The following is a 16,057-nucleotide window of genomic DNA, read 5'->3' on the forward strand; positions in this document are numbered from 1 at the left end:
TGCCTAGAAAATAACACTGCATATAAGTTTCAACCACACTATTGTACAAGCTTTGGACAAGCTCTGAAGCTCATGAAATCAAGCTAATGCCAAAATGTGAGACTGGGGTTACATTGGAACGGAATGTACTCTTCTCATTCAGGTGGATTTTGAAAGTTCACCCTCCTACCTCTCACTTTCTAACAGATCCAGGCTTTGCAGCACCTGATTTCTAACACTCACAAATTATTTTTGTGGCTTTCCTTTGGCAGGGTATCCTTCCAAATGACACCAAGGCAGCTCTCTTGGCTGGTGTGTGGCCAACTGTAGTTTCCAGCAGCAACAACACAGAAGTGGACATGTGGCTCAATGGCCGCCTGGCTCCCTACTTCATGTTCCTCGATGGTGACCTGCTCAATGCAAGTGAGACCATGAATACCAGCTGTGTGTCATTCCGTAAAATGTAAGAGTTCTTCTTTCTGATTTGGGCATGTGTGTGTAGAGGTGGATTGAGAGGTCGAACTGGGCGTGGAGCCTTGAGGGCTCCACAGGGGGCTCCACAACTATGATGCAGAATGGAAGACAGGAGGCAAGGGGTGGATTTTGGTGTCACACAGGGCACCCCTGAAATTTGAGAGCTTAAGGTCTGCCACTGGTGTCTCTGTGTCATAACAGGTAGCAGTTAGTGCACGAGAGTTTCAGATTCAGATTTCTTTCTTTTTCTTTATTTATTAAATTTTATTGAATACAAAAAAAATATCAAATAAGAAAGGAAATACAGAACAGATTTCATGCATATACACATAAACATAATTATTTATAAATCTATAAAGCAATATTCAGAAATAAAGAGGGGGAGGGAAAAAAGAATAAACGAAGAAAGAAAAAAGGAGTAAAAGAATAAAGAAGGAAAGATTTAAAATAAAAATTTAGAAAATAGAGAAGTGTTTGCCATAAACAACAGTTCTAGATCTATGCTTGCATACGGCTATATATTTCCATCTTGCAAGATATCAACCTTAATTGAAATGTTTTAAAAAGACTTCCACCGTTTACACCACACGTCTTTTATACTTCAGTCGCCATAACCTCTGTTCTTCATATCTTTCCTATAGATTTTCCTTAATTTTTCACTTTACATTCTTTATATTTTTCACAAGATTAGTTTAAACACAACCAAATTTTGGTAACTGAGCCCTGGTTTTGTAAATATTCAGACAGATTCAGATTTCATTGAGCTGTGAAACAGTCTCCAGCTTGGGCAAGTCTTATCACCTACGGTAACCTGTTTTGTAAGGCTGTTATGAAGGCAGAGGAGAATTGTATCTTAGTACTTAGGAGTTCTTCGCCTTCACATTCTTGAAGCATCTTACTTTTAGAAAGTGAAGGTTGGCAGAGCAAGAGGGGCAGGCTTTTGTAGCCAGGTTCAAAGGCTTGGTTCTGAATATATTCAAAATGAAATTACATATTTCTGTTGAGCTCATGCTATTATTCATAACAACAATGAATTTGTTACCTGTCCTTCACAAGCAGGTTCCAGGGTGGGTTATGTCAAGTTAACATTCAAAATTAAAAACAGTTAAAACATATTACAGTCACAGGAATTGTGGGCCCTGAAAACACACATCTGAGGTGCCAAAGGCCGGTGTAAAGAGGTGAATATTCAGCATTTGCTGAAAGTTGTATAGGGAATAAGCCAGATACATCTCTGAAGAGGGAATTCAACAACTTTGGGGCTGCCACAGAGAATGCCCTCTCCTGCCTCTCCCCCAAAAGTCTGGGGGGAGATGGAACTACCAAGAGGGCCCCCTCTGCTGACCTTAACACCTGAGACAGTCTGTAGGGAAGGAGATAGTCTTTCAAATATTGAGGCCTAAATTTGGCATCCTCAAATGGATCTTCTCAACAATGGATCTTCTTGGTTTCTCCTGGCGGCCACACAAGGCAATTTGCCCCACTCATAGGTCTGAACTGCAAAGCAAAGAAACAAGAAAGTTTTATTTGTCTGCCTCAACTTCCATTGTTTCTGTCTGCAGTGTGCAGAAGCTGAACAAAAATACAGGCATGTCCCAAGATAAGGAGGAAGAAGTGTACTATTCCATCAAAGCTTACCTGGCAGGTAAGTCAATACCCAGGCTGGAGCCACAGAAAGATGAAGCTGCTTTCAGAACCTAGTATAGAACTGTGGCTGCTCTTTACTGAGCACCCATTCTGATTTGTTTGCACATGTTAAAGAACCTCTGAAATGGACTTGTGTGTCTTCTAATTTTGTCAGCAGAGTACAAGTTGTCCTGTCATTCCCTCTTCAAAAGGGACCTTTACCTTCCCTCACAGCTTATCCCCATTCTATAGCTTGCCTTTTTCCTTCAAGCAGTGAGAATGTTTGAACATTGTGTTGCATTGCAACCAGTTGCTCAGAGGGGCTTGCAGGTGTCAGGTGATCAAATGCAAAAAAGCAGGGATTAGCAGAGGGCCTGGTATATATATGAGACATTTGAGGTCTTGCTCCATTTTGAGAACCTTCATTGATCTATGTCGCAGCTGCCCAAGTGAAGCCCCGCTGCTACAATCCCAGTGATAAAGAGACATCGGATTGGCTTGTCACCTATCTTGGGAATTACATCCGTTACAGCAATGCCAGGGACATGCGTTTACTCACAAACAACAATGCAACCATAGTAAGTATTTCTGCTGGATTTGCTTTTGGTGGTGGTGCTGATCAAGTCCTCAATGGAAAATGATGGAAAATTCACTAAAAACTGGAAGAAGAATAACGAGCTCTGAAACTGGCTTCTATTATGCCACAAGCACCTTGGGGTGTATGGAGTGTTAGAGGAGGGGTAGTAACTCTGGTGGGGGCATGTTGTGCTCCTTCTGGGATAGTTTGCCCACCTTTGGTCTCCACCCTGTACCCAGATCTCACCTGTGGCCAGCATGCAACAGTGGCCACACCCCAGGAACAGCTTTGACTGGCTAGCTAAACCAGGTGAGGGTAGCCAATGGATCTCAAACCCTCGGTGAGTTAGAGACTTCCCCTGCATGCTAAGAAAGGTTCTGGTGGATTGAGTGGATGAGACCAATTGTGGGTCCAATGGTCAAGAATGTGGTTTCTGCTGTAGAAGGAAGTTAGGGGCAGATGAAGCTCATCAACCTGGGAAGGCAGACCATCTAGGAGAAGGAAAAGGTAAAGGTAAAGGTACCCCTGACCATTAGGTCCAGTCGTGACCGACTCTGGGGTTGCGGCGCTCATCTCGCTCTATGGGCCGAAGGAGCCGGCGTTTGTCTGCAGACAGCTTCCGGGTCATGTGGCCAGCATGACTAAGCCGCTTCTGGTGAACCAGAGCAGTGCACAGAAACACCGTTTACCTTCCCGCCAGAGCGGTACCTATTTATCTACTTGCACTTTGATGTGCTTTTGAACTGCTAGGTGGGCAGGAGCAGGGACCGAGCAATGGGAGCTCACTGCGTCGTGGGGATTCAAACCGCTGACCTTCTGATCGGCAAGCCCTAGGCTCTGTGGTTTAACCCACAGCGCCACCCGTGTCCCCAGGAGAAGGAAAACTTGCAAGCTGGCACCTCTGGCCCTAACTGTGCCCCTAGGAAAAATTTCACCACATGCCATTGGGAGGAAGGAGGGCAAAAAGCAAACCCAGACACTAGATGTTCATTACAAAGATCTCATAAGGACCAGCTAGAATGGAAAAGCTCCAAGCAGAGGAGGAGCCAAAAGCCACTGGGCCAGTGGAGTGGCCCTGCTTTCCTTCTGCTGCAGCTTGAAGGAATAGCTGCTGAGAGACACTGAGGGGAGGGCTCTGCTTGAGTTGGCTTCTCTTGCAGAGCGGCTGTAAGCCAGACATCAATGACAGCTGCCAGGTGACATTGAGCAGAAGAGGTTGCACCCAATGCTAGTCCTACTTATAGTAGCTCCATTGAAATTAATGGATGTGGTGAACTTAAAGGTAAAAGTAAAGGGACCCCTGACCATTAGTTCCAGTCGTGGCCGACTCTGGGGTTACGGCGCTCATCTCACTTTATTGGCCAAGGGAGCCGGTGTGCAGCTTCCGGGTCATGTGGCCAGCATGACTAAGCCGCTTCTGGCGAACCAGAGCAGTGCACAGAAATGCCGTTTACCTTCCCACCGTAGCAGTACCTATTTATCTACTTGCACTTTGACGTGCTTTCGAACTGCTAGGTTGGCAGGAGCAGGGAATGAGCAGAGAATGCTAACAGGAATGGGAGCAGAAATTGCCAATGTTTGTTCATTCCTCCCATGTCTGGAATGGAAATCAATCCAGGGAATATGATTGACATTTGCAGCTGCTTTGCTTTCAGTTCACAAACGGTGCATAATCGATTATGCATCCCACTTTTCATTGCGTTTTCCCCAGCAAGCACTTACACGGCTGTGTCTTTTCCTAGTTCCAAGATATTGCCTTCAACCCAGACAACCTGGTGCTCATCAACAGAAACAGGCTCCGTAAAGACTTGGCAGAGATGTATGCTGAGGCCCTCTTTGCCGTCGATTCCGATTTCAATCTTGACAGGTAGGTGTGGGAGAGACTGTTTATGAAGTGGCTAAAAGAGCCGTTGGCCAATCCGGGGCCCTCCAAATGTTTTGGACCACATCTAGGCATGGGGGAGAAATTCAGTTGTTTGCATTCCGAAGTGAATGTACCCAAATTTGCACTTCCTGAAAAAGGATGTGAAATGAAACACAGGCCATCCTTCAAAATTTGCACATTTCCAAACTTTTCAGTACAGTTCTCAAACTGAGTCATGTGTACAAAAATACATATTATAGATAAAGTCTGCGTAAAAACGTGCCTTTTAGTAAAAAAAAAAAAAAATCATACAAAGATGCTTTATATGAGGGGAAATTGCTTGCATTCAGGGCAAATTGGCCTAAAATTTGAACCATAATAAATCGATGGTTTCTGCCCTTTCCCATGCACATTCACTCTATGTGCTTAGAACATCTGCTTGGGCTAATAAAAATCCTGTTGCTATAGCACATCAAGCTCTGGTTGATTTTGAGAATCTTCTGTTCTGTCTCAACTGGATTGGCATCACTGGTGCATCTCGTTCTCAGCGAGTTAGCAAAGGACTCCGACTCGATATAATAAGTCACCAAAATATCATGTGTGAAGAAGCAAGAAACTAACACACCACCCACTTTCCTCCCAAGTCTTCCAGACCAGCTCATTTGCTTTGCTAGACGTTCAACCCAAATCTCCAGCCTTAGCTCTGACAAGGCCCTGAACCTCATTGCGCAGGTCAACCGCTACTGCAACTCCTCTCTGCCATCGGCATCTGACCGCCAGGTGAGATCCCTCCGAATTTTGTGATTGCACGTTGCACGTTTAGGATGCATTCAGACATGGGGAATATTCTGTTAGTTTTCCTGATTATAATGCTAGCGCTTCTGTCCCATTTTCTAACAGTCCTGGCACACTGCCGTGACAGCTGTGTTTTGGAACTGTGCCCTTTTCCTTGATGTATCTGCATGTCATACTAAATTTCATTCACGTCAGTGGGCCTCGTGTGCCACAACAACAAACATCACTGGACAACGTATTGCATCTATTCCCCATGAAAATGGCAGGAAAGAACCCTATGCTGGTATACCACCCCAAATTCCATCACTGTGCTCCCATGGTTTTCGGGGTCAAGGGGGGCTGCAAACAGATTTTTTTTTTGAAGCAATTAACACAGAAATGAGTGCTAAATATGCACTATGTTTTGCTAGTTTTACGGAAGTGGCTTTCACATTGCATGAAAGGTCAACCAAAATGGGGAAATTATCAGTAAGCAAAATGGGAAATGGAATAAAGGTAAAGGTAAAGGGACCCCTGGCCATTAGGTCCGGTCGTGACCAACTCTGGGGTTGCGGCGCTCATCTTGCTTTATTGGCCAAGAGAGCTGGCGTACAGCTTCTGGGGCATGTGGCCAGCATGACTAAGCCGCTTCTGGTGAACCAGAGCAGTGCACGGAAACGCCGTTTACGTTCCCGCCAGAGCGGTACCTATTTATCTACTTGCACTTTGACGTGCTTTCGAACTGCTAGGTTGGCAGGAGCAGGGACCGAGCAACGGGAGCTCACCCCGTCGCAGGGATTCAAACCGCCGACCTTCTGATCGGCAAGTCCTAGGCTCTGTGGTTTAACCCACAGCGCCACCCGCGTCCCCTATGTAAATGCAGTCTTAGTGCTGTAAACTTGTAAGAGAGTAAACCTTACTCAACACATCAAGATATACCCCTGAGTAAATGTGCTTAGGATTGCGCCATCATGAAGGTGGGGATCCTTGGTACAAAGAGCACCAGATGGATTTGGAGACTAAACATCCCAAAGGTTTCCTTCCCCAAATACTTTTAATTTATATGTATTCATTTCTGGGCTCGGAAGAGGGTGATGTGTAGACTTTCATGGTCCTAGCCCAAGCCATGACTCTCTCCTACCCATAACATTTTATGGTGGGAGAGGTCACACTTCCCATTCCAAAGTCAGATTTAGTAAAGACCTCCAGTAACTGGTACTCCAGAAACTGGAACCCAGGAATCAGAACAACAAAAGGTGCGTTGTTTTCTTTAACTTCACAATACAGGTAACTGATGCTATGATAGCTACACAGTAGACTTAAACTGGATTAATAATAATTGCTTCTTCCAAGCGAATCCTGGAAATAGCAGTTATTTGAAGGGAAAAGAGAATGCTCAGCAACTACTCCCAGGATTATTTGTGGGATAGCATTACATTTACAATGATTCTACTGAGATCCATGTGATTCTATGCTGTGTGCCTGTAAATGCATTAAAGCATGGAATCTTGGTAACATTATGCCATGCAGAACTTAATTATGCAAAAAATAAGAGCCATAAAAATAAGAAACCCATAAATATAAGAAACGCAGCCCCCGCGTGCGTGGGGAGGGGGTGGGCCCGCAACCCCACCTCCTCTCCAGCTCGGAAGTGGCTTTATGCAAAAAATAAGAGGCATCACTGTCATTTCAATTTAACAGATAGGAAAACTAAGGCTGAGAATCAGAGAGTCTTGGACAAGATTAACCACTGAATCAAAGGCTGAGTCAGGATCTGAACACAGCTGTCTCAGGATCATGTCTGCAGACACTGAATCTGAAAATTTTCATGCTGGAAAAACCAAAACAGCGGCTGCATTTGCATGGACTTTTCCCTGAATGCATTTTGCATTCAAGAAGTTCCCAATCCTTAATTATATTTTTGTCCCTTTCCTAGCTTGCTACAAGTCTTGTTGCACAAGTCAAGACAATTGACAGGCAGACTCTGGTGGCCTTGGGGCAGCAGGCCATGGGGCTGACCACTGGTCAGATTTCAAATCTGACACCGCAAGATCTGGTGGACCCCCAGGTCTTGGAATCGCTTGGGCAGGTCAATGGCTGGAACAGGGGACAGTCCCAAGGGCTAGTGAACAAGATCCTACGCAGCGACTTCATGGTAAGCAATCTGACACCCATCTCTGGTGGTTGACTTTTGGAAAGAGCTGCAAATATCACCATGCTAGGCCAGTCCAAGGGGGCATCTATTCCACCTGCCTCTTTCCAGTTCTGGACAGCCAGAGACCCATTGAATCCTGCTCTCATGGACAAGGGACATTCCTAGCCCTACTTGTAGACGTCAGGGGTTGAACGCAGGACATTCCACATGCAGCTCAGGTGCCCTACTGCTGAGCTATTGCCTTACCCCAAAGTGAAGGCACAGCAGCTGTGGGCAGTGGTTCAGTTTGGACTCAGAGGGGTGTGGCAAGAGAATGACCAAAATTGTTGGTGTTAAGAAGGGCATCATCTTACACAGTGACCCCTGAAACCTGGGAACTGACATTGCAGGACAGTGCGCTCCTCTCTGAAGCTCTGACCTTCCTCCTCTTTCCTTCTTAATGCAGCTGGATACCGCTGAGAAGTTTGAGAGACTTGGCACCCTGGCACAAGGGTTGCCCAGCAGCAGCTTTGACTCAATCTCAGCAGATTTGGCAATTCAGCTGGCAAAGAATGCTGCCTTCTTGAGTGCTCTCAGGCAAGGCTCCGAACACTTAAGGAAGGCCTTTGTTAGCAAGGTAAATGGGCTTAAGGGCACAGGAACAACCTTTGTAAATGTGTTGGGTTTTTTTGGAAGTGTCTTAGCTTAGGGGTTGGTTACTTTCAGTTTTACAAAAGCCAGAAAAGAAATAAAATATATCCATCTGAATATACTTTGCAGATCAGGGAAATCCAAACATTAGTACCGTTTTTACCGCTTCTGCTAGCTGTGGGGCATAGAAAGGTTTTGTGTAGAGCCTTGCAATCTAGTAGACCCAATAACTGGAAGCCCGCTCTTTCCCTCAATGACATTTCATCCAGCACAACCCAAACATTTCTTCAAAGTCACAAGCACTAGAAACTTGTGCTCTGCTTTAAATGAAAGCTAGGATTCTCAGGCTTCAGAAGCCCACAGCTTTGACCAAATTCCTTGTTTTGCATAAGCCTACCGGTAGATAAAGTAGCAGGCTGCAGTAGGAAGCTCTTCAGTTATTTGGGGCAGAGCGATAATGCTCATATCATTAGATCAGGGGTAGTCAACCCACTAATGCATCTTCCTTCATGGTAAAATTTCCTTACCGCCCACCAGTGCTAGATGGAAGGAGGATTCAGCCTGTGCTGTAGAACCCCCTACCACCCACCTAGAATCCTGAAACGCCCACTAGTGGGCAGTAGGGACCAGGTTGACAACCCCTGTATAAGATCATCCTTCCCCAACCTCTTGCTTGCCATATGTTTTGGACTACAATTCCCCTTGGTCCCCACCCCCATGACCATTTTGGACTACAGTTATCATTAGCAAATCCATTTTGACTATATCTCCCCTCAGCCCCTGTGCTTGCTGAGACTTATGGGACTTGTAGTCCAAAACATTTGAAGGGCACTAGAATGGGGCAAAGCCGCATAAGATAAGCCATATTGGCGAACTCTGATTTGGTTCTATTACCTTTCCCTCAACCTTGTAGATCCTCTCAAACTCGTCCTCCCTCAGTGACATCCTGAATAATGTCCCAGATGATTTAGTGGACCAAGTCCCAAATTCGCTACTGGTGATTCGAGGCAAGATCCCAGATCTCCACAAAATCAATGAGAAACAATGGTCCCCACAGCAGGTAATGACTCTGGTTTTTCTCTTAAACCCTGTTTGCCGTGCATGGCAATTTGAGCCTGGACAGGCCAGTTTGCCATCTTGCTTCTTCCTTGCTATTGAATTGACCCCTCTCTTTGTTCTAGGCATCTGTTCTGTTTGGAGATGTGCTGTCCAGCACGGATAATTACACAGAGTGAGTTGTGGGCCCACAGTGGTGCAGGACTGGAGAGACCCCTAGCCAGAATTATCTTAAAAAACAATTGCCCAGCATTTGACAGCCTTTCCATTGGCTCCATGGATTTGACCTTGCGCTTGTATCCAAGGGAGGCATAATTGGCTTATTTCATGAAGGAATCTTTATCTTTTAAGAAGCCCTCTCCCTGGCTTAATCAAATCTGATTTAATTCTCCATACTAGACATTTTCATTTTCAGCATCATTATTTATTTAATTTGTACACTACCCTTCAGCTGAAGATCACAGGGAGGTTCACAACATAAAAATGAGAACACAAAATACATTACAAAAAAGCAAAAAGCAAACCAATTACTCTCCTCTTCCCACAAACACATTTAAAAGGCCATAGATTGTTTAATCAGCCCAAGGCCTGGTTATAGAGAATTGTTTTCTCCTGGCGCCATATATATATATTAAAGGCACCTAGTGAAATATGGTTGAGTTTTAAAATTTATACAGCGGTTGATGGTGAAAAAAGTACAAAACCTCAAAGTGGTTTGCCTAAAAAGGTAAAATGGTAAAATTATCAATAGGAAAAATTAACACCAGAATTTTAAGATGTTCAAAATGTTAAAATAAGAATAGATTAAAAACAGATTAAAACTTTGATTGGCTTTCTAAGCACCTGGGCATGTCCAAACAAGAATATTTTTAGCAGGTGCCAAAAAGAGTACAGCAGAGGCGCCTGCCTGATATCAATAGGCAGGGAGTTCCGAAGTGTAGAATCTGCCACACTAAAAGATGGCGTTCTTCCAAATGTGTTATGTGGCACCTGTAGAAGTGCCAATTCCGCCGATCAAAGCAGTTGAGTGGACATATATGGGGTAAGGCGACCTCATAGGTAAACCGATCCCAAATTATTAAGGGTTTTATATGCTAACAGTAACATCTTGAATTTGGCTTGGAAGCAAATTGGCAGCAAAAGACTAATTCACCTCTGTGGCTTCTAGGCTTTCTGCATTCATCCTGCAAGGCTTCCAGTGCAATGTTGCCACCAAACTGACACCCGCACAGCTGTCCTCTTTGGTCCAAGAAGTGAAGATTAAAAATGCCAACCTGAGTGAGGAACAGGTGAGAGATGCAGATGGGCTGCAAATGGGGCTGGATTGAGGACTCTTGCCCTCACTTCCCCTCAATTAGCAGAATCATAGGATTCAGGCAGGATGGTGCTGGTATGAGACAGGGGCCAAAGGAGTGCCAGGCTGCATTAGTATGCTAGGGTGCTTTCTTGGCTGCTTCTGAATTTGGTGTCCCGTGCAAAGGAGGCCAGGAGAGCTCTCTTGTATCTGTAAGACAGGGGTCACCAGTAGTGAGGTCAGAGAATTCCTCCCAAGACAGAAATAGGAGTGGAAATTACTGATGCTTGTTTATGCATCCTGTGCCCAGAACCAAAATCAATCCAGCAAATACGATTGGTGTTCACTGTTGTTGTTGCTTCTGGTTTGCAAACAACACACACTTAACGTCCCTCGCATTTGCATTGTGTTTCCTTTGCATTGAAATGAATGGGGCAGGATATCATAACGACAACACAATGAATTACCTAAGTTACGTAATTTCATCAGAGGTGACAGCAAGATGAAAAACATAGTTTTGGGCAGAGTACTAACTGCAGCAGAATGGAAGCAGCGCTGCACGGGGTGAAAAGAAGGTTATAGAAAATGGTGCCGCCTTATAGTTACCAGCCTTATAGGCCTGCGGGTACATTTGAATTTTTGAGACAGTGTAGTCGAACAGGTGGCACCCCCCCTTGGGTGACTTCTTTCCCTCAGATCGGCCCTCCCTGCGAGATTCAGACAGAGAGAAAGTGCACACCCAGACACCTGGTTTGCTTTTTCAAGCTTGATGTTGCACTGATCAGGGAATGGATAGGGAGGTGAGATCCAGCTTTTGTTTTACGAAGGATGTAAGGGGAATAATGTTGGCTGTCTTCCCATCAGCTCTCCTGCATGGCAAAACTTCTCTCCAGAAACAACCAGGCAGCAAATTTCACCAGTTACCCAACCGATGTGCTGCTTTTCTTTCCGTGAGTAGCTCTGAGGAATTGTCTTCTCTGAGGAATTAAGTTAAGGGTCAGGAACTTTGTTTTGCTTTGTTTAGCTCTCTCGCCAGATGTTGAAAGCACATTGAAAGCATATGGCTTTCTGCAAAGAACTTCAGTTCACCTCTCACAAAGCTATGATTCCCAGCAGCCTTAACAAACAACACTTCCCAGAATTCTTTAGAGCAGCACATGTGCTTTAAATGTATTAGGTGGTTGTGCTCATTCTCCAGACCTATCACTCAACACCAGTTGCTAGAAACCACAGGAGGGAGGGGAGAATTGCCTTTGTGCTTGAATCCTGTTTGCGGGTTTCCCACTGGGGCATCTAGTTGTGAGGACAGGATGCCGGACTAGATAGGCCATTGGCCGGATCCAGCAAGCTCTTCTTATGTTATTACTCCTCCTGTATACCAGTTTTAACATTATAGGACTCTCCTTCCCTGCCCCAAAGAAGACAAAGATGAGAAATAATATTTAGGCTATCATTTTAGAACTTACATTGGACAACATTACAGTCGTACCTTGGAAGTCAAATGGAATCCGTTCCAGAAGTCTGTTTGACTTCCAAAATATTCAGAAACCAAGGTGCGGCTTCCGATTGGCTGCAGGAAGCTCCTGCAGCCAATTGGAAGCCACGGAAGCTGTGCCAGACTTTCGGGTTCCAAAGAACGTTCACAAACTGGAACACTCACTTCTGGGTTTGTGGCGTTCAGGAGCCAAAACAGACAAGTACCAAGGCATTTGACAACCAAGGTACGACTGTAGTTAAAAGCTGGATAAGGAGGAGTGGAAGCATTTGTAGTAACAAACTTTTCCTGCACTCCTGCCCTGCCTCTCAAATAATGAAGATTCTTGTATCTTCCAGTCTCAACAAAATAAATCACCAGAACTGTGAAGCGTTTTACACCCTGGCTTCCCAAGGGAATCTAACTCTGCTGGCCAACGGATCAACCCAAAGGAACAAACTCTTGGAGAATGCATTGAGTTGCTTTGTGAGTGACGCTCTTTCCTTATGCAAAGGCCTTGTAGGGGGCAGCTGTCCCTATTTTCAAGTGGGAGTCAATCACATGCTGGCAAATTCAGGTGGCCACAATGAAAGTGATGGAGAAGGTGGTTGGGAAACACACAGGATAACACTTGATTTAACACAATGTCATCTAACCTCCCCAGAACCAAATAAGAAGGGATGCTGAGCCAAGACATTTTGGCACCTGAGGGAGACCCCAGCATGGCATCCCCTCCCTGCCAGGGAAGAATGGGCGAGGGAAGATCTACCGTATTTTTCGCTCTATAAGACGCACCAGACCACAAGACGCACCTAGTTTTTGGAGGAGGAAAACAAGAAAAAAATTATTCTGAATCTCAGAAGCCAGAACAGCAAGAAGGATCACTGTGCAGTGAAAGCAGCAATCCCTCTTGCTGTTCTAGCTTCTGGGATAGCTGCGCAGCCTGCATTCGCTCCATAAGACGCACACACATTTCCCCTTACTTTTTAGGAGGGAAAAAGTGAGTCTTATAGAGCAAAAAATACAGTATATCAGGAGCGAGCGAGGGAAATAAAGATCTACATTGGGATCTGCTGCCCCTGTGGATCCTGGCCTCATGGGTGGCTGCCCCTGGTCCTGCCATTGCTGGAATGAACACTAGCAATTGTAAGAGCAAAATGGGCTTGTTCCTTCTTTGGTCCTAATATTAAATATTTCACTAGAGAGTGGCGAATACCTCGCTCAGCAAAGAGCAGCTGCGGAAGCTTGGAGCCCTCGTGTGTGACATGGATGCAGCCACCATTTTGGACTCTGACCCCACGGTCCTGGAGAACCTGAAACTGTGTCCTGATCTCACAGCTGCCCAGAGTATTGCCTTAAATGTGCTTCTGAGCAGCGGGAAGACTTCGCAAGGGTGAGCAACAGGGACAGACAAACGTTTCTTGTTTATGATTGTTTTGCATGTGATGTGGGAGAAATTCCCTTTGGGGTTCAGTATGGAGGCTGACATGAAATTCCTAGTTAGTCAGGCTTTATTCAGTAATGTATGACAGGACAGAGTCCAAAAGAGGCTGTCGAAGCATTCCATTTGCACATGCCCTATATAGGAAAAATGCACCATCTTGGCTGTATCATCTTCCAGCCAACCATCTTCTGCCACCCGAACACTTCAGCCAACTCTTCAGCCAACCACAGTCCTTGAAAGCATTGACTCAACCCATATTTTCTTCTTTATTATTTTGGCTATACCCGAAGAGCCCTCCCTGCACCTTATCTGGGAGGTGTTTTTCACTCTAGCATATCAGTTCAGCAAAAGAGGTGGGTCCATCTAGGTTGGTGAAGGCTGTCTCTGATCATGCTGTGCTGGCTGTTGCCTTCTGGGAGTTGTAGTCTGAAAACAACTAGAGGGTGGCAGGTTGGTCCAAGCATGCCATAAAGCAACTGAGGATTTTATGTCTCCATGCGACACAGGGCGCCTGCATCTTGGGATGATGGAACCCTGGAAGATCTCGGGCCCCTTGCTTTGTACATAAACCGTACCACCTGGGACGCCATTAACAAGGTAGGGGGAGCAGAAGAGTCCCAGGCTTCACATGTTGTTGTTGTAAAGTAAAGGTAAAGGTACCCCTGCCCGTACCGGCCAGTCTTGACAGACTCTAGGGTTGTGCGCCCATCTCACTCAAAGAGGCCGGGGGCCAGCGCTGTCCGAAGACACTTCTGGGTCATGTGGCCAGCGTGACATCGCTGCTCTGGCAAGCCAGAGCCGCACACGGAAACGCCGTTTACCTTCCCGCTAGTAAGCGGTCCCTATTTATCTACTTGCACCCGGGAGTGCTTTCAAACTGCTAGGTTGGCAGGCGCTGGGACCGAACAGCGGGAGCGCACCCCGCCACGGGGATTCGAACCGACGACCTTACGATCGGCAAGCCCTAGGCGCTGAGGCTTTAACCCACAGCGCCACCCGCGTCCCTATGTTGTTGTTGTACCCCCCCGTAATTCCTTAAGGTTTGCCATTGATGTACAGATTCGGGTGGATCTCCTTTTTTTTACACAGGAAGAGAGACTGATCTTCTTCAGCAAGGTGGCAGATCTGTTTGACAGCCAAAGTGCCTCACAGAAAGCGAAAACAATCCTGTTCTTAAAGTCACTTGGATCGAAATCTGCTTCCCCTCCTCGGACTAGACGAGCACCAGAAAGTAAGAGAGAGAGAGAGAAAAAAAGAAGAAGCTAGTTTATTGTGCATATCTATATATCTCTATCTCATTGTGAGATTGGAGGTAGGTAGGTTATATGCCTGAGCCCCACTCTAATTCCTGGATCCAGCATGAAATCAGAATAGCGGGGATAGCTTCCTGGTGAGGTTATGGTATGAGTCACTAAGGTAACAAAGGAAATGGCTCAGTGCCAAAGTCACAGCCTCCACATTCTGAGGTTGAAAAATGTCTGGCTGTGGAAGAGAAGCTCTAGGTTAAGACATTTGTTTTATGTAGCAATTGTTTTAAAGTTGTATGTTTGGTGCTTGGTAACAATTTGTATTAAAAGTCACAGGCTTTCTTGATTATTGATGGAGAGAGAGAGAGAGAGAGAGAGAGAGGAAGCCAAAGAGACGGGTGATGGTTTCCCATAATTGCCAAGTTTGCAAGGTCATTCCCTGCCTGTGAAATTCTGCCAACAGCTTGCCAGTCCACTCCAGTCACAACCAGCTCACTGGAAGACCCGCTCTTCATCGTCCACTATGACAGCGCCAAGCAGTTTGATGCCTGCCTGAGCAATGAGGTTTTGAAAGCCAACTTGGTCCCACTGCTTGAGCAGCCGCTTCCGAACGACTACTTGACAGTAATTAAAAGGAAGCTGGACGAGGTAACTGAAGGGCCATTGATGTATCTGTGCACTGCAGCCTTTGCTCGATGATGCTGTGGCAATTTTAGGGCAGCCAGGTTGCTCTGGTTGTGGTGCCTTTATTACAATTGATCCAAAAGTACCTTTTTCCTATCCAAGGTGGAGCTCAGAAACAGCTGGCTGTGCAAATTTGAAGCAGAAGAAAATGTCTGTGCATGCCGCTGATTGGCTGCCACAGAAATGTCTGCAGCCTTTGCCTTACTGATGTTGGCCAATGGTGATGGGTTTTCTAGCGAACAAGGTTGCTTGTTCCACAACTAATGAACTTCCTACCCTCTTTATTAGATCTACCCCGATGGGATTCCAGAGGACCATCTAAAGCTTCTTGGCTTCCTTTCACGCCTGTACAGCGCAGATGAGATTGGCAGGTGGAATATCACCTCCAGTGACACACTTGCCGCTTTGCTCAGCCGAAATAATGGGGCCTGGGAGATGGCTCAGGTAACATATATAAATGGGGTGGGGTGGGGTGGGTGAATTCATGAAAGTCCATTTGGTCCAGATTCTTCTTTTTAAAATGAATTCATTTTATCGGTTTTCACGACAGGTAAAACTGTAGGACTACGGTAACAATAAAAGGCAACCTTCCCCAGAATAGCTCCCAAAACTGCATGCCACTGGGTCTGTCCCATCACAGGAACATAGGGACATTGGTCCACCTATCTCTGTACTGCCTACACTGACTGGCAGCAGGTCTGCAGACTTTCAGGCAGGAGGCATTCCCAGCCCTACCTGGAGATGCCAGGAATTGAACCTGGGACCTTCTGCTTGCGAGG

The 16,057-nt window shown here is 45.7% G+C and overlaps 1 protein-coding gene across 1 annotated transcript in view; it reads left to right on the forward strand.

Annotated features, from left to right (window-relative positions):
• LOC310664635 (uncharacterized protein) overlaps positions 1-16,057 on the forward strand; it is a 48,186-nt gene that overhangs the window by 25,554 nt on the left and 6,575 nt on the right. Inside the window, exons 12-28 of the mRNA XM_083413954.1 lie at positions 252-442; positions 2,016-2,098; positions 2,521-2,657; positions 4,399-4,523; positions 5,165-5,300; positions 7,231-7,449; positions 7,895-8,065; positions 8,993-9,139; positions 9,261-9,310; positions 10,304-10,424; positions 11,294-11,379; positions 12,263-12,389; positions 13,106-13,296; positions 13,854-13,944; positions 14,437-14,578; positions 15,058-15,242; positions 15,567-15,722. Coding sequence (XP_083270080.1) covers positions 252-442; positions 2,016-2,098; positions 2,521-2,657; positions 4,399-4,523; positions 5,165-5,300; positions 7,231-7,449; positions 7,895-8,065; positions 8,993-9,139; positions 9,261-9,310; positions 10,304-10,424; positions 11,294-11,379; positions 12,263-12,389; positions 13,106-13,296; positions 13,854-13,944; positions 14,437-14,578; positions 15,058-15,242; positions 15,567-15,722 — 2,358 coding nt within the window. The remainder of the gene's footprint in view (positions 1-251; positions 443-2,015; positions 2,099-2,520; positions 2,658-4,398; positions 4,524-5,164; positions 5,301-7,230; positions 7,450-7,894; positions 8,066-8,992; positions 9,140-9,260; positions 9,311-10,303; positions 10,425-11,293; positions 11,380-12,262; positions 12,390-13,105; positions 13,297-13,853; positions 13,945-14,436; positions 14,579-15,057; positions 15,243-15,566; positions 15,723-16,057) is intronic.

Source organism: Podarcis tiliguerta (assembly GCF_965153285.1).
Source record: "Podarcis tiliguerta genome assembly, chromosome: 14".
Classification (NCBI taxonomy): Eukaryota; Metazoa; Chordata; class Lepidosauria; order Squamata; family Lacertidae; genus Podarcis; species Podarcis tiliguerta.